This window comes from Engraulis encrasicolus, chromosome 18 (genome assembly GCF_034702125.1).
Source record: "Engraulis encrasicolus isolate BLACKSEA-1 chromosome 18, IST_EnEncr_1.0, whole genome shotgun sequence".
NCBI classification, from domain to species: domain Eukaryota; kingdom Metazoa; phylum Chordata; class Actinopteri; order Clupeiformes; family Engraulidae; genus Engraulis; species Engraulis encrasicolus.
Genome location: NC_085874.1, coordinates 272,501 through 294,882, shown reverse-complemented (window position 1 = coordinate 294,882; position 22,382 = coordinate 272,501). Strand labels below are relative to the sequence as shown.

At 42.5% G+C, this 22,382-nt stretch overlaps 2 protein-coding genes across 2 annotated transcripts in view; one reads left to right on the top strand and one right to left on the bottom strand.

Annotated features, from left to right (window-relative positions):
* Positions 1 to 2,344: 2,344 nt before the first annotated feature.
* LOC134468811 (uncharacterized) lies at positions 2,345 to 14,625 on the bottom strand. Its single transcript, XM_063222688.1, has 10 exons — positions 14,582 to 14,625; positions 14,148 to 14,305; positions 12,901 to 13,138; positions 12,349 to 12,490; positions 9,891 to 10,026; positions 9,656 to 9,776; positions 9,061 to 9,145; positions 8,683 to 8,791; positions 4,118 to 4,238; positions 2,345 to 3,678 (listed from the first exon to the last, which is right to left on the bottom strand). Exons 1-10 carry the CDS (start codon positions 14,604 to 14,606, stop codon positions 3,623 to 3,625), a joined length of 1,191 nt encoding a protein of 396 aa, XP_063078758.1. The 5' UTR covers positions 14,607 to 14,625; the 3' UTR covers positions 2,345 to 3,622.
* A 3,548-nt stretch (positions 14,626 to 18,173) lies between these two features.
* The window catches only part of LOC134468810 (ferroxidase HEPHL1-like), a 46,609-nt gene continuing 42,400 nt past the window's right edge, over positions 18,174 to 22,382 (top strand). The window contains exon 1 of the mRNA XM_063222687.1: positions 18,174 to 18,504. Coding sequence (XP_063078757.1) covers positions 18,344 to 18,504 — 161 coding nt within the window. The 5' untranslated portion in view covers positions 18,174 to 18,343. The remainder of the gene's footprint in view (positions 18,505 to 22,382) is intronic.

The window sequence follows — 22,382 nt, the reverse complement described above, 5'->3', positions numbered from 1 at the left end:
TCAATATCAATGTGGACTGCATAGTGATTTGAAGATAATGCAATATACAGTATTCTATCCATCAATCTGTCAATACTCTACCCATCCTGATAACAATGTCTCATATTTAACAATAGTCTGTCTTTACAGTAGGCTACATTACATTTCATGATGCAGATTCTGTTATCCAAAGCGATTTCAAATCATACAAGTGGGGAAATCATGGGCTCCGTCATCAGCCCCATAAAAGGCTGACGAGGAACACTATTTTAGCAGAGCATTGCTATGAACAGCCTTGGAGTGTATAAAAAGATTGCCATTTAGCAGAAGGGAGGAGCGTTATTGGGCAGCATCTCTGACATGGGGTGGGCAAGAGGTGACGGATCAGGAGTTTGTTCCAGAATCAATATGACTGTTCTCGTTGGGTGCACACATTTAAAGTGACTTTTTGTAGGTGTCAGACAGTGAAAAGGTAGGTCTGCACACTGACAATTGTTCTCCAAAAATAAACTTTATTTGATTTAAACATGCATGTCATACTTTGATCACCCTGAATTTTCATCAGGCATATAGGTATCAGGAAGAAGGTTCTAAGCTGCCATTTCTATGAACTGCCATGCCCATATGGGGCTCAGAATGAATGGAGTTAAATGGGGAAATTGTTAAAAGTCACTCCTATCTGTATTTAGGAGACCTCAATTGATCCTTCTGTGACATTGATGATGTGTAGAACAATTGGTTACCCAGAGCCGGTCATCTGTCTAGTCAATCTGGTGCCCTAGGTCAGTGGTCAACATTTTTTGAGCCAAGGTACACCACCAATTCTAAATCTTAACTGAAAATAAAACCTGTGTGCCTTTATTCAGGCCCGTAGCCAGGGGGGGGTTGGAGGGGTTCGTTCGAATCCCCCCTGCCGTCCCCCTCCCCCACTCGAAACCCCCTACACTGGGCCAACAATGAAAATAACTGTCAGATAGCAGTAATTTGAAGCAATTCATGTCCATTTATGTTAAGAATGGGGAGCAACAGACAAACAATTAAGGACAGCAACAGACTCACAGCAAACTCATAATTAATAAAATATGTCTAAATTGAAATATTTGAAGTGTGCTTGTGTATTTGGGGACTTTGGAATAGGGAGCCAAATGAAGTCCACTCTCGGGGGAAAAAGATCCCCACCCCACACCACAAGGCTGCGGGCCTGTTATTAACAATGTACAGCCATTCTATAATTTCCCAACCCTTACGAAAATGGACCATGGTTTTACTATGAGAACTGAACCATGGTTTTTAGTTACTCATAGTTAACTCAAGGTTTTTTTTTTTTAGCATGGGTTGATTATTGGTTAACCATATAGTTCGACCATGGTTCAACTTTGATTCAACCATGGTTTGACTATGATTTACCCATGGTTTAATTATTGATTTAACCATGGTTTAACTATGGATTTGCCATTGTTTAACTATGCAAACATTAACCATGGTTTTATTATGACAACTAACCATGGTTAATAGTTACATTACACTGAGCAGGCGCTTTTAAAAAAATCCGAAGCGACTTACAGGCTATTGGTTACAGTCCCTGGATCAATGTTAGGTGCCTTGCTCAGAAGCACTTCAGCCATGGATGGAGGTCTATGGAATGGTGAGGGCAGGATTTGAACCTGCAATCCTGTGATCTGAGTCCAACTCCCTAGCCATTACACCACGGCTACTCACATGTAGTGATTCAGGGGTTTCGTCAAGAAAAACCATGGTTCGTGACTTTTTTGGGGTGGGCGACCATTGTTTTAAAAAATAAATAAATAGTAGGCCTACTTAGAATCCATGAAATGTGGTAGTAAAATCATGGTTACTGCATTACAACCATGGTCAATTTTTGTAGGAGTAGAGTAATCATGACATACCATGGTAGAACCATGTTACTACATAAAAATCACAGTAATACCACCATAGTAAGCCATAGTACAATTATGGTAGGTTCAGAGTACTTAGAGTAATCATGACATACCATGGTAGAACCATGATAATCATAGTAATACCATAATAAACAATGATCTCTCTCCCTCTCTCTCTCTCTCTCTCTCTCTCTCTCTCTCTCTCTCTCTCTCTCTCTCTCTCTCTCTCTCTCTCTCTCTCTCACACACACACACACACACACACACACACACACACACACACACACACACACACACACACACACACACACACACACACACACACACACACACACACATTACAGACGCATTGACACACCAGATGATGGATACAATATACTGTATATTGTAAGGTTTCAACACACACACAAACACCTACACACACACATTGCATAGGTCTTGTAAACATCTGAAACATGAGGACAATATTAGTAAAAGAGTATTTACTGTACATCAACTTTATAAGAACACACCCAGATCTTTCAGAACGTATTGTAAATGATCAAAGACAGAATCATGTGTATAGTACTGACACATACAGTATACAACATTATGTTTTTCAAATGCCTCCTGTTGCACAACCAAAAGCTGCAAGCAATTATTCTTCATACTTTATGACATGAAAAGAGAAAAGGAGTCGCACACAAGAGCTGGATGCAGAATTGGGAAAAGCTGTAAATCGGGAAAAGCTGTATTGGAAGTCGAAAATAAAATAGTAAATGCCGGAGACAGAGCAGGCTTTTCCAAATATCCTGATTTGCATCCAGCTATTATGTGGGGCTCATTTCTTTTTTCTGTTTTTTGGGAGTTTCACACAGAGAGAAATCCTCCAACAGACAAAGGTGTGGACGCCACCTTCAACTATTGTGCTTTATCACATGAGCAACTTTGGTGTTAACTGAAACTTAAAAACAGACATATTTTTTTGTCAAAGTAGGAAGTGGAGTTCTGTAGTGCATGGCTCGTGTTCACAAATGTTCTGTGCAGCATTCAGAATCAAATACACCCATCTGATTGTCTGAATATAACATCAATTAATGCCAACCCAAACCTGTTGCCCCAACAACCATATTTCACCTCTGGATTCACCCACCAGGTCACCCCTTAAGAAAAATTCATGATCACCCGGTATGGAACAACATCCTTCTTAGGAAACCCTGAAAGTTCACAATTAATTTATTCCCTGAGATTAGTCAATATGCTTTGTTGATTCACAAATATTCACATGCGCTTGGGGACCAAGGTTCCAGACCGACCTAGGTCATTTTCTAGCCCTGCCCCGTTTCCCTCTCCCACTCTCTTCATGTCATGCTCTTAACTGTCCTATCAATAAAAATACACAAACACCCCTTAAAAAGAAAAAAGAAATGGCTTGGGTAGCTCCTTGTGAAGCGGCAGCACATGACTGAAAGGTGCTGATGTACAAGTAGCACATCCAAAACATGTATTTGTAGACAGTGAGTAGTCTTACTGTACAGTACATGTGAGGTCTTTAGGCAGTCTGTGTTATTTTTTAGCACATAACAAGCATGTAGTTGTCTGTTAAGATGCCAGTGATCTTTAGGTAAGTCAGGCAGTGGGTAGGCCTATTCGACAGGCTTAGGGCAGTCAATTATCCAGGAGCAACTCAGTGGTCTTCGGGCAGTTTTGTGAGGCAACATGTAATTGCCTCCTGTGTAGAACTACGGATGCCGTGGTGGAGATGGCTACAGACGTCTGACTTTGCGAGTCGTCATGGTGGAGTTGTTGGTTTGGGTCATGGCTGTGAGATGAAGACGAGACATCATGAGAGAAAGGTAAAATCATAGCAGAACTGAACTACAGTAGTATTCAGAAATTTTCTCACACAGTAAAAATGCGCTGTTAATTCATTCACCACTTAAGCCTCTTTTCCACAGCAGGTTTTCTGGTAGGCCTGCAGCTCGATACAATGCGACTTGGCCGCCACTTTTTGCTTTTCGATTAGGTTACGACACAGCTCAATCGTAAAGTAATGTCGAGCTGTAGGGCTATCAGAAAAACGGCAGTGGAAAAGAGCTTTTAGAGTACTCTGGGACTAAAATGCAATCTAAAAGATGTCAAATTGATTCTCTGTTGAATTAACACTGCATATTTCACTGTGGACTAAAATGAATGAATGAATGAATGAACGAACACAAAATAAAAAATTTAAAAAGACAACATGATTTCATGGGACGTACTGGCAAAATCCAGCACATAGGACTGTCCACTGACAGTGAAGTTCATGCTTCCTTTTTGATTCTTCTGGTACTCCGCCTCAATCAGACCACAGTTAGTGGAACACTCAAAATTGGTTCCAACCTGGAGAACAGAACATGACATTGTTTCATTGCATCAAGACACTGAAGATGGCTTAGTCTAGGCCAAACGCATCTCTGGGTACAGTCCATGGTCCAAACTCCCTTCCTTGACTTGGGCTTTTGGAATCGTGCTTCACGCATGCCCCGCCCCCGTGGCGAAAACAATAAACTATAACAATAAACTGTATCCATATGTATATTCGTTGCTACCAGCCAAGGTACGACAACTTTTGTGGGACATTTCCCCATTCAACATCCTGATTGCAAATGACAGAATTACCTTTGAATTGCGCTTGTGCAAGATTTTGAATCAAACCAATGACCCTTGTGATGTCATCCCGACTCCCGAGGCCAAAAACATAAGGGAGGACGTGAGTTTGGATAATGGAATGTACCCTCTGTGTATCATGTTAACCCACTAAATAAAAAAACAAGAATTGCGGTCAACTTGTACGAAATGTACAGCTTTTCCACAACAAATACATTGGTCCAGTTGCTCACACCTATTAATACAGTTTGGAATGCACTTCTTCAAAGAATCGTTACATTATGTTACATTTAGGCCTATCAGACAGGTATATTCAAGGAGGACATACAGAACAAAACAACATACACCACGTTGGAGGTGTACAGTACAGCCCTATACAAATAAAACAGGCAATGCAGAGTATGGCAATAAAACAAATTACCAAGAAGTAGAGGGCACTGCATGTAGGCTATGCCTGACCCAACCGAAACAAACCCTGACAAAGTTAGAGCAAGGGATTATTATGGTTGAGTGAGATTGTTCTGGTTAAGAAGGGAGACAGGATTAAACATAACCAGAGTTCTGTTAGGCTATATTGTTTTAAATAGAGTTTAGGAGTTTGAGGTCAAAAAAGAATATTCCCTTGAAAAAACTCCTTAAGCGATACTGAGACACACATTAATATTATGTGAACAGGTATAGCACCTGTTGTTTTATTTGTTTTTATGCACAGAGATATGCGTTGATGCACACACATGAACACACTAACGCACACACACTCCCTCCCAGCGGAGGGAGCACTGATGTAGCGGTTTCCAGGCTCCTGAAACCGGAACCTGTAGTCGCAGGAGGAATAACCAGAGGAAGATAAAATGATGCTGGAAATAGTTTCTCAGTCCTTTTGGCACGGAGCATGGAGATGGTGCTTCAGATGTAGCTTGAGGCTGCAAAGCCTTCCTGCACGGAGCCTGGTGGGCTCTGGTGTTGGCGGCTTACCACACACTTAGGCCTATTGGATGTTGCTTGGGTGTAGCTTGAAGCTACCTCCGACAGAAGCTAACTCTTCTGGCAACTGTAGGCCATAGGCGTAGCCAAGGGTGGGCCTGGGTGGCCCTGGACCCGCCCACTTGACATCCAGGCCCTCCCCATTCACACTTGACAGTCATCTTTTGCCTCATTGAAGTAAAGGATAACGGCCGACGAGGTGACAGGTTATACGAAATTAATGGCGAGGCGGCGGCTCCGAAGTTTGGCGACGCGCGCAGCGCGGAGACAAAGTTGCCTCCGCCAAGCCATTCATTTCTATAACCGGTCGACCTCGAAGGCCGTTATCCCGCTTATCTGCCGTTATGGTGGGGTACTTTTTAATCTATTATCGTCTGTAAAGTTGTAGGAACCATGTTCTATCAAGATAGAATGTTGCTGTGCGGGCGTCCAACTTGACGCGCCTAGAATCTTCGTTTGGTAGCCTGCCGACGCTGTGATTATTTAATTTTCCCTTGGCCATATACCACGGCGGGATGGAAGTTTAAAAACAAAAACTTGCGAAGCATTTCTATGCTGAATCGACACATGTCGCATTACGTGTCTATTTCCCCCTGCTGATCATCACAGGCTACCTGTCAACTTCGTGCGTAAAAGAGAGAGAGACAGAGAAAGAGAGAGAGATTCCCCACGCTAGGGTCATTTTTAATAACTCTCCCCTTTCCCCTTTCACGCGTGTTCCTTCCCCACAAGAGGAGAGTAGCCTAATTTTTAAAAAAGGACGTTTTCAGATCAATACCAAAGGGAAGGCAGCGGGAAATAGCCTACATTTTAAAAACCATGGGAGTGGAGCAGATGACGAGGTGACTCGTTTCGATACAATTGATGGCGAGGCAGGTGCTTAGAATTTCGGTACAGGGTATTTTTGCCATGTATTGCTGGGCCTATCTGTAAATTTGTAACCTGAATTATGCCAACTGCAGAAAAATTTAGTGCGCACGTAATCAGGCGCGCCTCTGTCAGATGCATGTAGTAGAATTTTTACGGCGACCGACTTGACAACCAAATGCGATAGAACTGACGACTGGCTCTTGGCTTGACAACCAAATGCAATAGAATTAACGACTGACTCTTGACTTGATAAACAAATGCAATAGAACTAACGACTGGCTTTTGGCCATAGCAACCTACAGTTTAGAATTAGTAACCTAACTTAGTCGCACGTTTGACGCCTTACAGGTTATAGGGAATTAGTTGCAACCCCATCAGCTAATCAGAAAAGAGGATTCAGTTGCGTAGGCAGATAACTATAATTAATGGCATAGCACTGAGCGATAATTAATCATTTTGTCAAAAGTCTGGTTCATCTTCTGTAATTTCTATGATTTCAATTTCAAAGTATCATTTTTGGGCGCGGTTTTATAATATCTACCTACATGCTTTCGGCTTAGTCCCGTCTGATTTTTTCTGGGCCCACCTGTTTTATTATTTCTGCCTACGCCCCTGCTGTAGGCTACCTTCTGAGTCAGTTGGTTGCATGACGAGCCTTGACAACGAGGAGAACGCTCAGCAAAAGCGTACACATTCAAGACACTTAACTAGTGTTCAGCCCTGCTGTGTTGGAACTGCACGCCACTGTCGGCAAGTGAGTCGGCATCAGGTATTAACTGTCTCCTATCCCCTGTGATGTATTGCAATACCCCTTACGCTTTGTGAATAAGCGTGATTGTGTATGATACTCATGTTGTGCTCATGTGCTCGAACACTGTATGTGAAAACAGGACAAGGGTTTTCCTGGTTGGACTATCTGATGTGCCTTACACCTCCAGAGCGCTGCGCACCTAGCATCCCCGCACAGGTATTATGTTTAACAATTAAGCAGGAGACATTTAGGTAGGCCTAAGACAAGAGGATGGAAATGGTTAAAGTAACACACTGCAAGGTCTTTTAAGTGCACATGGTATTAAGAAGCTGTGCATTAGCCATGGAATATTAAGAGTGGGAATGTTTTAGTGACCATGTGTAAAAAGGGTATTTTGACTGACATTTGTCTTTGGTTTGTTACAGCGGCATGCAATGTATGAGTGTTTGTGCCGCTTTCTCCTCTCTCTCTGTGTACACCTCCAAGCTATGAGCTTTTATGGCCAAGTGTATTGTCCCTTTCCTTTTCCGATTCTTGTTTTCTGTTAAACGGAGGCTCTGGGCTGGCATATCTAACTCGTGCGCACCCGTAGTAGGGGGTCCTGTGTGTCAGCACAAAGTAGTAATGCGTGTACAACGTGGTTTGCTGTGGATTACTGAGTGGTGTGGTTTTCATACGAGTGCAGTGTCTTCACTATATACCAGATTGGGTTTGGGGGGTCACCTAGGGCAGTGTAGCAGTGGGGCCCACTGTACGTTAAGAGTCATTACTGCCACCCATAGCCTCTGAAGTTTTGTCTTGTCTGTCTTTTTTTTTCTTTTTAATATTTATTGTAGAAAATAAACAAATATTTTTCTAGTAGTACATCAATCACTTGTCTCTTGGATTATTTCTTGGTTAACCCTACACGGGAACATTTGGTGAACCAGACCCCCTTCACCATATTACAATTATAAAATTAACTTTTACCACACTTGAGGAGTAGAATTTTTCCAAAATGTTGAGTTCTCACTAACGTGTCATAAGGACTTATGCAGGACACAGTTGTATGGGATCTGTAGAATGTTCAAGTAAAATTCTAGAAGACCTGAGGGAAATCCCCAAATGGTTAACAGACTCAAAAGGACATCATATTTCCCTCCCGCCCCCTCCGTTCATCTTCCTCCATTCTCCTCTCTGTCCCTTCTGCCCGTCTCAGCACCATGGGGAACAGAGCTTTCAGTTGCTCTGCTCCTCAGCTGTGGAATGCGCTTCCCCCTGACATCCGCAACATTGAGTCTTTACCCCTGTTCAAATCAAGACTTAAAACTCATCTATTTCAATTAACTCTATTTTGTTTTATTTTATTTTAATTTATTTTCTATATATTTATTTTTTGTTTACAATCTGTTTATCTGTCTTGTTTTATTTTGCCTCTCTCTGTACAGTGTCCTTGAGTTTTTTGAAAGGCGCTTTTAAATAAAATGCATTATTATTATTATCATATTTAAAAAGGCAGATGGTACATTCTAAAGGTGAATCACATAATCGGTAGCTATTGTGTGCTTGTGACTGAGATGTCTGAGACCTTACCCCGTGTTGGAAGTCATACCACCTGTTCCCATTGCCACTGAACTGCCATTTAGGAGGAGAGGAAACTCTAGGCATACTCAGAGCTCTCATGAGCTGGGGCAGTCCAGCTCTGAAAATGTTGGACAGAGAAAGCCATCCGTTACCCAATGTATTTTTTCCCATGAAATAATGCTATACTGGATTTGAACAGCAACAATAAAAGGAACCCTGAAGGTTACAATACAGAATGTTTTCATTAAACTGTACAAAAGTGTCACTGAGGTCTAGAAAGGCATATCAGTATAGAATATCTTAAAAGAATACCCCTCAACTCTGGCATCAGAAATCATTGTATAAATGCATCTGTCCGAAGCTGTAAAAAGGTCATAAGACACTCACTGCCCAGCAATCTGACCAGCAGGGAATGAAGGCCTTCGCCTGATTTGTCTTCTGCAGTGCGTGCTCAGGTTCTCCTGCTGCATGTCTGATAAACAATACGTTTGCAATTTGTCAACATAGAGTCAATGTTAAAATATTAACATGCATTTGACAAAATATTCACTAATATTCATGTTATTAATATTCAATAACAATTGTAGACATGTAAGGGGACCTAAGGGCAAATTAGCTGGAACGATAATTGCCAGATAGGTTTTTACAAGAGAATTATGGGTAAAGTAAAAAAGGGAAGTAACTATTGAGAAAACTAGCATTTGAAGGATAGAAAACAAGCATGATTTATAAAGGAACAGGCACCAATGCAAAGATGCTACCAGTACCATATATCATCAAATTCAAATATTCATTCATATTTCACATTCATATGAATATGAATTAATATTCAAACACACAAACTCATGCTGTGTCTCAGATGGTGCACTTGTGCACTTCAGGCACTATTTTTTAGTGTGCTATTAATACGCCACACACACTAAAACATGAGCACTGAAGTGCACAAGTGCACCATTTGAGATTCACTATCAATGTCCCAGACCTGTGAATCTGATCTCGTAGCTGTAGGAGTTGAAGCCAAATCGGTAGCAGCCCTGTGGGTTCTTCTGGTACTCGGACTCCAGTGTGGAGCTGTTCACCTTGGTGCATCTCCCCTGGGAGTCCTGAGAGAACCAGAAGAGTCCAGACATTAGAACCAGTCATCACACACATGGACACATAGGCGCGCGCACACAATATAAACACACAAATACACACACACACACACACACTCTCACCGTCTCTCCATACTGACTCCATCCCTGTTCGCCCTTGAAGTACCAGAGCCAGGCGGTGTTGGGGGACCTCAGCCTCCGCACCTGAACACCCTGGCCATGACGGACCTGCAGCCTCAGGAAGTCAATGTGGAGCATCCTGCAGTGTGGACACAGATGTCACAGGTAACGTTATTGTAATATTATATTACACAACATAACATAACATAACATAGCATAGTGTAACGGAGGCTAACTAGCAGAGTTGACGTGGAAGATTAGTAAAACCTCCCTCCCAAAGCCTCATACAGTGTCGATGCCGTTGGACTGGGAGACTAGTCTCTTGGTCCAGCGGTATTGTACTGTGACTCCCATTGACATGGTGCCGAGTTCGCGCCCCTGAGGGGGACGCAGTGCGCAGTAATACGTCGGGCTACACTGGTGCCGTGACCCGGATGAGAGTGAGATTTAAGGGGCAGAGTGTAACAGAGGCTAACTAGCAGAGTTGGCGTGGAACGTTAGTAAAACCTCCCTCCCAAAGCCTCATATAATAATAAATAATAATAATCATGCATTTTATTTGAAAGCGCCTTTCAAAACTCTCAAGGACACTGTACAGAGAGAAACAAAAACAAAACAAGACACATAAACAGAATTTTAAACAAAAAATAAATAAATGAATACATTTTCTTTTTTAAATATGAAATAAAATAAAATAAAATAAAATAAAACAGAGTTTATGAATCATAGAGAATAGGCTATCTGAAAGAGATGGGTTTTTAGCCTGGATTTGAACAGGGGCAAAGAGTCAATATTGCGGATGTCAGGGGGAAGGGCATTCCACAGCTGAGGAGCAGAGCAGCTAAAAGCTCTATTCCCCATGGTATTAAGACGGGCAGAGGGGACAGAGAGGAGAATGGAGGAAGAGGAACGGAGGGGGCGGGAGGGAACAGCAATGTGAATAAGATTAGATAAATAAGGGGGGGCAAGATTGTGGATAGCCTTGAAGGTGTGGAGAAGTATTTTAAAATGAATTCTAAATTTGATAGGGAGCCAGTGGAGATGTTGCAGTGCAGGGGTAATATGGTGACAGGAAGGGGTTTTTGTAATGATGCGGGCAGCTGAGTTCTGGACCAGTTGGAGCCTGTGGAGAGATTTTTGAGGGAGACCAAAGAGGAGAGAATTACAGTAATCAATGCGGGAGGTGACAAGACTGTGTACAAGAATGGAGGTAGAATGGGAAGTGAGAGAGCGGAGACGTATATAGTGTCGATGCCGTTGGACCGGGAGACTAGTCTCTTAGTCCAGCGGTATTGTAGGCTACTGTGACTACCATAGACGTGGTGGCGAGTTCGCCGCGCCCGAGGGGGACGCAGTGCGCAGTAATATGTCGGGTTACAATAGGCTATTATAGCATAAAATAACGAATACATATACGTACTGCAAGAAGAAGAAGAAGAAGAAGAAGAACGTACCAAACAGTTTGCCAAAGAACATACAGCTTGCAACTATGGAGAAACCCCTAAAAGTTATGGTTGTGTATGCCTATAAAAGTTCTTCAAGGAACCTATAGGTGCCAAAAGGTAATTGGCTTTCTTGAAGGTTCCTCAGAAAACTCAAGAACACAACGGCTCCTTAATTTGCCACTTTGGGAGAGGCCCTAAAGGTTCTCCAGGGGACCTTGAGGAAGCTTACCAAAAGTTTATACAGTAGTAAGGTACGTCACAGAACTCTTACGTTCCCTGAGAGGACATCTGAAGGTTCTCTGATGAACCTTAGTCCTCAGTTTTCAGAGGAAGAGCGCTACACTGCTTCTTTACGGTTACACCACTTTATTTTTGTCTTGTTTGCTGATGTCTCGGCACCTGAACATCAGGAAACGAGACAAAAATAAAGTGGTGAAACTGTAAAGAAGCAGTATTGCACTCTTTGTCTGAAAACAGAAGACTATGGATCCTAAAAAAGCTGCACCTGCTGACAAAGAAACTTTCAAGGTGCGCAGGCCTTTGCAAATCTCTGAGGAACTTTGATATTTTTTACAGTAAAGAAGAGCAAGGAGTAGTTTAGAAGTAGTTTGTAGTAGTTGTGATGGCAATGAGAGTAACAGCTGAACACTATGTAGTGGTCGAAATGGTACAGCCGTAGCATATATTTGCCTTTTGACAGTCCCTGATAGTAGCAGGGACTTATTATGATTCCGTGAGCCCCTGGGCCCGACAAGAAAATAGCCAAAAACAGTTCAGGGTTTCAGGCCAGATGGCAGAGACTAAGTTGTTGGGGGTTTGGGGCTCGTCTCCTGAGAAATAATGAAAATTTAGTTGTGAAAAGTGTGATTTCAATGCAATATGAAAATGGAAATATACTAGTAGAGGCTTGGGTTTCAGGGCCACCTTGACCTTAGAGCCCCTGGGCCTGTTTCCCACTAAGAGCAGTATGTCAATATTAAATGTTGCTGAAGTTCCTAAGGGGAATATGCACTCACCCTCTTGGCGTTTTATTGAGTCTCATGCCCTCTGTAAAAGGCTTTGAGTACTGTGCTTCTATAAAGTTGTCATGTGCTATGTCCAGCCAGCCCTGGCCAAAGTTGAACTGCCACTTATACAGCTTACCAGGATCCAGCTGATCTGAAATATAGCCATAACAACAAGGAGCTGAATTATTCCACATAAATACACATCAGTTAAATAATTCTTTTTTTTACACAGAGACAAGCAGCTTATGATCAGGTGGCCTTTGTCCGTCTCTGTTCTGGGTGCATTTCTCGAAAGCGTAGTTGTTAGCATTTAGCAACTTTGCCAGTGGGAAATTGCATTGCAATCAACAAATTAGCTAACATAGTTAGCAACTACACTTTCGAGAAATCCACCCCTGTTTGATTCTAGGTTGTAAACTAAACTAAAGTGTATACACGTGGCTACAACTGGGTTGATAAAAAAACAAGTAAGTCTAACTTTGACAGTTTGTACAGCAGTCTAACAAAACTGATGCTCAGTGATCTTGTTCTGATTGGCTGACTGACCAAAGGCACACATACCATTGGACCAGAGGGACCCTCTAACATTCCTGGCTGTTTGGGACTGTCGGGGTGACCACCTTATATTTTCTTCACTGTTGCTGCTGCTGTCGTCTGAATCAGAGTCCCCCACGTGCTTCAGACGACAGTTGTTGCCATAACGACAGGAGCCTATCCAGGAGAAGCGGCACACGTGCATGTACTCACAGCTCGCTCCGTTTCGACACCCTTGGCCATTATAGAATCTACAGGGCTCATTCTGTGAAGGAGTAGAGTAAAGTAGAGTAATTTTATTGATCCCTGGGGCGATAAGTTAAGGTGTCAAGTAGCTTACATAAATACACATAATGGCCACCTGGACATTTCAAAACACATTTAACACAGGTAATGATCAGTGAGGGAAAATAAAGACCACAAAAAAATAAAAAGGTGATTGTGCAAAAACACACTCTGTGAGTTGGGGTAGACAACTGTACAAAAACATACTCTGTGAGTTGAGGGAAACAAGATTGCGTAATGACCAGAAAGAAGTACTCACTGATACATTTATGATAAGGGAGGGGGAACAAGTAATTGATCAATAATAATATAGAATATATAATGAATAATAATATAGAAGTATTCATAAGTATAGTCAGTAAAATAAGTAATTATTAAGTCAGTGAAACAAATTAGTGATATAAAGCAATATGTAATGAGTTGTTTAAAAGAGAGGACTGTCTTCCTGTCTGTGTACACAAGCATTACGTAGTCTCATATTCCCCTATTCATTATATTTCTCAACATTGGATTTTAAAGGTGATGGGGTAGGTAAACCACCACTGATGAATAACAGGTACTTAAATCAAGATACAATATGTATACACTTATAAAAGACGAACTGTGCAGGAACACCCCCGTCACATAAGGCCCCTGCATACAATAGTCCCCCTTTACATGGGTCGTGCCATACTAGTTTTCTGTGCATCCCCTTTCATAACCATAACCTAGGTCTGTTAGTCAGTGCCCTACTGGAATAAACAAAATAACAGTGATAATAGTAGAGTATGCTCAGAGATGCAATAGACTAGAGTATTATCATGCAGTTCCTAAAGAGAATATTGTCAAGCTCATTTTGGTTTATTTTGGTGTACATTATTAGTTAATTTATTCAAATATTAGTTTAGCTCCCCGGCCCCCATTTTGAAAACGAAGAAGGCCTACAGAAAACTGGTAGTCCATCGTCAGGTAGTCAGGCAAAGTTGAGGCATGAACTACTGTAGGCCTACCTTCTGATGTACTTGGGCCCTCTTGTGGCCATGTGAGCGACTGCCGTGTGCGTTGGAGTCCTTGTTTTGCAACGACCAGTTCCCCTCGTAAAGATCCTCATTGTACCAAACGTCTGTGTCTCCAGCAGAAAATGTTTGACAGGAATTCGATTCATCATCTACGAGTAAGTGGTACATCAGTCTTACAAAAGCAAAGTCCAAAATTCACATGATTCATACACACACAGCCGGTGGGTCATTTGGACCGCATTGTCAAGCAAAGTTAACAAGTTTCAGAAGTAGCCTATGGAAGCATACAAACTCATACTCCCACCTTCCTTCCAACTTCCCACTCCCACCTCCACCACATAGCTGCACAGCCATAGTAAATTAAATAAGTAGGCTATAAACAAAAATGGTTCACTTAAAAATTAGTTAATTGAATACAGACTCACCGTCCGACTCATAGTAGGACGCCATAGCCTGCTGCCGACTGCGCTTTCACTTTCGTTTTGTGTGAAACTAGCTGTCCTAGGCAGGTGCGTAACCAGACATTTTCACATATACCGGGCTCAAAAACTAAGTGCTGTACTGTATAGGCTACTGTAGCCTACATTTAGAATGCTTCAAACACTTCAGTTAACTTAAGTTTGTTTTCATTAATCACTGCGTTGAGGATAAAATGGGGGTGGCGTATATAGCCTACCTATAGACTGAATTTATCAGTGTTGATCATATAGGCTATCGGTTTTCATCAATAGATAGATTTAACTAAACTGAAAAAAATAATGCTGAGAACATGACCTCTGTGACTGTCCTCAATGGTAGTAACCGCAATGTCCTTAGGCTGCTGTTTAGGCTAACTCTGCTGTTGTCTGTGCCCAGTGCCAAGTCTCAGTCGTTGGGATGACTCACTCGAATAGTTTTTGCTCTTTCTCACTCTCACCCTCACTCCACACTTTTTGTAGGCTTAATGACCCCCCCCCCATTACTATTAACAGTTAGGCTTAGGCCTACTATTATTAGTAGAATAGGCTACTATTATTAAACAATAACAATATATACAATATACAATACAATACAATATCGCTTATTTGTCATTGTGACAAGCACAACGAAATTGTGCATTCCTTGTTGAAGCAAAAATAAATAAAAAATAAGAATAAAAATAAAATTAAAAAATGGAATAAAAAGAATGGTATGTATATAAAAACTATGCTTTTGATGCAAAATTCAGTTCTGTGATGGCCGCTGCATAGAAACTGTTTTTCAGTCTGTTTGTCCTTGTCTTAGTGGACCTGAATCTCCTGCCCGATGGCAGCAATTCAAAAAGACTGTGACCTGGGTGGGATGTGTCTCTCAGAATGCACTTGGCCTTTTTAAGGCAGCGGGTGCTGTGTAGGCCCTCCAAAGATGGAAGAGGGCAGCCAATAATGTTCTCTGCAGCCTTTATGACCCCCTGGAGCTCTTTCCTCTGTGCCACAGTGCAGCCTGGGAACCACACACAAAGACAATATGTCAATATGCTCTCCACTGAGCAGCGGTAGAAGGACACAAGCAGCTTCTGACAGATGTTGTTTTTCCTAAGTATTCTTAGGAAATAAAGTCTTTGCTGTGCCTTCTTCACAAGCCCAGTGGTGTTGACACCCCAGGTCAGGTCCTCGCTGATGTGAACTCCCAGGAAACGGAAGTCTGACACCCTCTCTACACACACCCCCTCAATCATAAGTGGCTGGATGGCAGTCCTCTTCCTCCTGAAATCCACCACCAGCTCCTTGGTCTTGGCTGTGTTCAGGAGCAAGTTGTTCTCTCTGCACCACCCCACCAAGCGCTCTACTTCATCTCTGTAGGCAGACTCATCCCCATTTGAAATAAGTCCAACTACTGTGGTGTCATCAGCAAATTTCACTATGGTGTTATTAGTGTAGACTGGGGAGCAGTCGTGGGTGTACAGTGTGTACAGCAGAGGACTTAACACACATCCCTGCGGCGAGCCAGTGCTGAGGTTGAGGTCCATGGAGGTGTTATGACCTATGCGCAGTCGCTGGGTGCGGCCTGTTAAAAAGTCTTTAATCCAAAGGCAGGTGGAGTGTGGTATGCCAATGCTTGATAGTTTGTCCACCAGTCTGCTAGGGAGGATGGTATTAAAGGCAGAGCTGAAGTCGATGAAAAGGAGACGAGCATTAACTCCCCTGCTGCTCCAGATGGTACAATGCAGCATGGAGAGCTGTGGCTACTGCATCCTCAGTGGCCCTATTTTCCCTGTATGCAAACTGGTGTGGGTCAAAAGTTGGGGGGATGAAGCACAGGATGTGCTTTCGTACCAGCTTCTCAAAGCACTTCATGACCACAGGAGTGAGTGCTACTGGCCTATAGTCATTGAGGGAGGTGATGTTGGTCTTTTTCGGCAAGGGGACTATGGTGGAGGACTTAAGACAGGATGGTACAGTGCACTGGGAGAGGGACTGGTTGAAGATCTTTGTAAAGACCCCCGCCAGCTGGTCTGCACAGTCTTTAAGCACACGCCCACAGATGCCATCGGGCCCGGGTGCCTTTCTTGGGTTGATGGCCCGCAGTATGCTCCTCACCTCATGCTCCTCCACTGCAAAGACGATGTGGTCAGCGGTGGGGAGTTGCCTTCCTTCCTCTGGTTGGATTGCCTCAAAGCGAGTGAAGAAGTGATTAAGCTCCTCTGCCAGGGAAACATCGCCTTCAGCACCCCCAGCTCTGGTCTTGTAACTGGTGATGTGCTGTATTCCCTGCCACACCTGCCTGCTGTTGTTGCTCTCCAGGTGGCACTCAATTTTCCTCCTGTGATCAGCCTTGGCCTTACGTATGCCACTCTTCAGTTTGGAACGTGCTGTACTGTACAGAGACGCATCCCCTGATCTGAAAGCAGTGTCCCTTTCTTTCAGCAGCAGCTTGACCTCTTTAGACATCCAGGGCTTCTGGTTAGGGTAGACTCGTATGTGTTTATCAACTGTTACAGTATCTACACAGTGCTTGATGTAACATATCACACTGTCTGTGAACACATCTAGATCTGGATCTTCAAAAATGTCCCAACAAGTTGTGTTAAAGCAGTCCTGCAGTAGCTGAGTGGCTCCCTCAGGCCATGTTTTCACAGTTCTTGTGGTGATGGAATTCCTCCTCCTTAGTGGAATATAAGATTCCTATCAATAGCCTATCAATAATAATGATAATGTAGGAATTGTTATTATTATTATTATTATTATTATTATTATTATTATTATTATTATTATTATTAGTAGTAGTAGTAGTAGTAGTAGTAGTAGTAGTAGTAGTAGTAGTAGGCCTAGTAGTAGTAGTAGTAGTATAGTAGTGGTAGTAGTAATAGTAGAAGTATTAGGCCTACTTTTAAAAAAAGGGTTCCTCGAGGAACCTCTCTGAATCAAAAAAGGTTCCTCCCGAGTGGCATTTTATTGCTCCTTATGACCAAATATGTGATCCAAATCTTGTCAAATATCACAAAACAATTTAATTTCATTCCTCGAGTCAATATTGTATTGGGCTAGGGGGAAACCGCACCTTATTTAAACACTATTGCAATTGCTTGCTGTGGTTTGGATAGGCCTACCTGCAGTTTAGTGTAATGTGATTCTGCCATGTTTATTTATTGCTTTGCTGTGGGTTGGATATATGAATGACCAGTTTTGCCGAGGTCATATTTTGTTGTTTTGCCGTAGTGCACTCCAGTGGGAGGGCAGGGTTCTCTGCGTCACTCTCAGTAGTTCGTCTCAGTAGCTCAGTATTCTGACCAATACCCGTTTAATGTACATAGGCCTATAAACATAACCGGTCAAATAAAGCTGTAGAGTTCCATAATTGAAATGACTGTGTTTTGACTCCTCTGGGTGTCTTCAAAACAGATGGACCTTATATTCGCCTATACCAGATTGTAGGCTATCTAGCCTAGGCCTACTACCAGGTCATGTGCAAAAAGGCTCTCTCACAAACACATGCACGAGCGCAGATGCACACAGATGTGAAACCATATGAAGGTTGTTTACAGTGTCGTCATTTGGGGATTTTGACAACTTCCAGCCAAGCCGGTACGAGAGTTTGATAAGACGCGCAGGCGTGGACTTATAGGATCTTTCACTTTCGGTTAGGAAAACAGTCGCTGGACGTGACTTTGCTAAATCCAGGCATTTTGGAATTAAAACGGCAAACAACTCGGTAAACAGCGCGTTGACATGTGGGCTCGAGGGTTCTTTGGCTTGGCGACTTTTCTGATCGGGCTCGGTTTCGGCAGCTGCGCCGAGCAAACTCTCTACATAGCCATCCAAGAGGAGATTTGGGATTACACACCCGGCGGCAGAAATGAGGTGACGGGAGAGAGTGTTGGTGAAAACCGGTAAGGGCGCCTTGTCGTTATGCATAGCCTATTACGTGCGTGCAGTGTGTGATAATGTGCTATATCAATATTTTTGATTGATTGATTGATTGATTATATGAGAGAGAGAGAGAGAGAGAGAGAGAGAGAGAGAGAGAGAGAGAGAGAGAGAGAGAGAGAGGGGGGGGGTGGTCTTTGATGCGCGTGTGTATGAGAGAAAGGTGTGGGGGTCTTTGATGTGTGTGTGTGTGAGTGAGTGAGAGAGAGAGAGAGAGAGAGAGAGAGAGAGAGAGAGAGAGAGAGAGAGAGAGAGAGAGAGAGAGAGAGACAGAGAGAGAGAGAGAGAGAGAGAGAGAGAGAGAGATGTACGGGGATCTTCGACGATGGGAGTTATGTGTGTTTATTTGTCTCAGCTAATTTGTCGGTGGAATTATTGGCACATTGCACATGCTTATGCACAAAGCCGAGGCATTTTGTCAGGCTAGATGCGCTCTGGTGTTTTCAGTAGGCTACACTTCCATATTTGTAGTTTGTGCATAATAGAAAAGGGAAGTGAAAACCTGCTGATGAGATTGCTATTGTGTGTGTCTCTGTGTGTGTGTGTATCTGCGTGCGTGTTAGTGAGCGCGCGTGCGTGTGTGTACCCAAGTTCAGGAAGCTGTTTCTAGATCTGGAGATAACTAGCTGACGCCAACAGGCTGGCATGATCATCAGCAGAGACCTTTGCCCACACACACACACACACACACACACACACACACACACACACACACACACACACACACACACACACACACACACACACACACACACACACACCGTATAGGGATCAGTGATACAGCTGTAGTGGATGGAGCTGCAGAGGTGTGTGTGTGTGTGTAAACGTGCTATTCCTCTAAAATATGAAATACCAACCATTGTGTAATGCGCCTAATAACTGTAACACAACTGTAACTGTAACACAATAGCATTCATCTTTGGTATTTTGTGCTGTGTCCATAAAATGTGTGTGCGTGGTTTACAGACCTGCGGACTCTCTAAACCACAGGCCCAAACATTTCTGTTTAGTATCCAGAATAATTGGGAGCCTAATTCCTTTGGAGACACATGAATCCTTACACTCAGTGAGCAGATGCTTTTAGTTTTGTAGAACTCCTATAAAATTTGGCTTGTGCTATGATTGTGCACGAACCAACAGATACAAGAACTCTATTGTACCCACAGCTGTCCAGCTGTTCAACTCAACCAGAATGCAGATAGTCATGTGTTGTTTATGTACCTGTACTGCACTTATTTATTATTTTTTCACCATGCTTTTATCATTCCTTTATTATTTCTAAAGCTTTTATGTGTTTCTTGTGTTTTTAATGTTTTTTTATGTGTGAAGTATGTGTGTGTGTGTGTGTGTGTGTGTGTGTGTGTGTGAGAGAGAGATGTACTACTACTGCACAACAATTGCCCATACTGGGACAAATAAAGCTACTGAATTGAACTGAACTGAACTGAACTGAACTGAACTGAACTATCTATGTCAATCCAAGTAAAGAAGTAGTGTGTGTGTGTGTGTGTGTGCATGTGCGTGTGCGCGCGCTTCTGATTCCAAGTCCTTTACTAAGACCCCTTTTTCAGGGAGGTCCCGAACAGTGATGATAAAAATGGATTCAGGGGCTACAATCCAGTGACATCTATTTAAAATGACCTGGATTGATTAGTTACAAACAAGTGCCACATATTCCAAATGACCTGGATTCATTAGTTTACAATCCAGTGCCACATATTCCAAATGACCTGGTCTCACCTTTCAAATCCAGTGCCACATACTCCGAACAACCATGGTTTACCTCTCCAATTCAACCAGGTCAATAGTCAATCACCTGGTTGAATTGGACAGGTAAAACCAAGTCATTTGTAATATGTGGCACTGGCTTGTGACTAATGTATCCATTTTGCCTATCACTGGTCCTAAACATAACACGAAACACACACACACACACACACACACACACACACACACACACACACACACACACACACACACACACACACACACACACACACACACACACACACACACACACACACACACACACACACACAGTTTACTTCTTTATTTGTGCCCACAATTCAAAAATGAGTTTCCATAGACACAAATTTATCAGTTGCAAAGATACTCAGGCATGAACTAGATAAGTGGCACCACAGTGATCAATAGTCCATGGGGTAAAAGTCTCAAGGATATACACAGCACCTTCCTTCTTCGCCATATGTGTCGACTACCAATTATTGATGACATTGAACAATATCTAAGCAAGCTTTTTGTTTTTATTTTTGGGAAGCCAAGCATCCTTAGGCCCTAGTGGCCAGTCTATGCACGTGGCCCAAACTTCCAAATACAATCACTATATATTGGCATTTGTAGCCCATAACAGTGATTTCCTGCACAAGTGGTTGATACTTCATTAGTTTCTCACAAAATGTTTCTTCTAGATATGAGTCAAAGCAACATCCTACTTCCACTATATCAACAGTTCAATTGTCCTCATCAATAATAGTGATATCTGGCTAAGTTGCGTTCAGTCCATTAAAAGCAGTGGGGTTCTGGTTTAGAGCAAACATTTGGGATTTTAGAATACAGTTTGTATACATTGTTACAGGTGAGGGGCAAACATATTGCAGTTTTTCTAACAAAAGGTCTATAATCCGGTCATGCCTGGATATACCGGTATACAGCTTCTTGTAGAATGTGCAGACACACACACACACACACACACACACACACACACGCACACGCACATACACACACACACACACACACACACACACACACACACACACACACACACACACACACACACACACACACACACACACACACACACACACACACACACACACCAAAGCTCTTCTTTCTCACAAGCTACTGTTAAGAATTATGACTCTTCTGATTATCATGCAAACATATGAGCCCCTGCTTCTTCTGTCTGCTTATGGTTAACGCTTATGGTTTTACTTTACGGTACAGTAATTACTGTGCACTTTCTGCGTAACAACAGGGTAACAGAGAGCAGTTACATGTATCTAATGGGTAAAAAGGGGGTAATTACAAAGTAAATACCATATGATACATATATCTCAAGAAGCCCTGTTTCCCATATTCAGGTATTGTGTGGATTTTAGCCACAACAGCTGAAAATGTATTCTTCCTGTTCCTGACATAAATGTGTTTTCAACAATCCCTATAAAGGAAATATATGTGCGCACACATACGTGCATACGTGTGTGTGTGTGTGTGTGTGTGTGTGTGTGTGTGTGTGTTTGGTTGTATTAAAGCCCAGTGGGGCTCTGTGCTCTTCGAAGATCTTCAAACCTCCTAGGTGGGGAGACTTCCCTCTGAATCAGAGTAAATGGTCTTTTTTATTATAACTAATTACTTTGTCTCTGTGTGAGTGTAGGCAATTTGTTACAGAGGGGAGAATTTTAGAATTAGAAATTGCATTACATTACATTGCATTTGGCAGACGCTTTAAGACCAAAGCGACTTTCAAACGAGGACATAATCATAGCCAACATCAAATTAAGAATTGGAAATTTAGAAGTAAGAATTTTAGCTACTAACCAGCCCAACCTGTTCCCATCTCTACCCTAATCAGAGGTGTGTGTATGTGTGTGTGCGTCGGTGTGTGTGTGTGTGTGTGTGTGTGTGTGTGTGTGTGTGTGTGTGTGTGTGTGTGTGTGTGTGTGTGTGTGTGTGTGTGTGTGTGTGTGTGTGTGTGTGTCATCTGATCTCTTCCGTAAATCAGATGTTGCCAAAGTAAAAGTAAAAGTAAATTCATGGTGTAAGTACAACACTAGCAGTAGTACGTAGCCGTTACACCATTTACGCAATAGCATGAGGTAGG

Excerpts from the sequence above, each read along its gene's own strand:
- LOC134468811 (XM_063222688.1), bottom strand. The coding sequence starts at position 14,606 with ATGGCGTCCTACTATGAGTCGGACG. Across the intron at positions 9,146-9,655 it reads CTACGAGATCAGATTCACAG|ACATGCAGCAGGAGAACCTG; the intron begins GTCTGGGACATT and ends ATTGTTTATCAG. Across the intron at positions 4,239-8,682 it reads GGTATGACTTCCAACACGGG|GTTGGAACCAATTTTGAGTG; the intron begins GTAAGGTCTCAG and ends TCTGTTCTCCAG.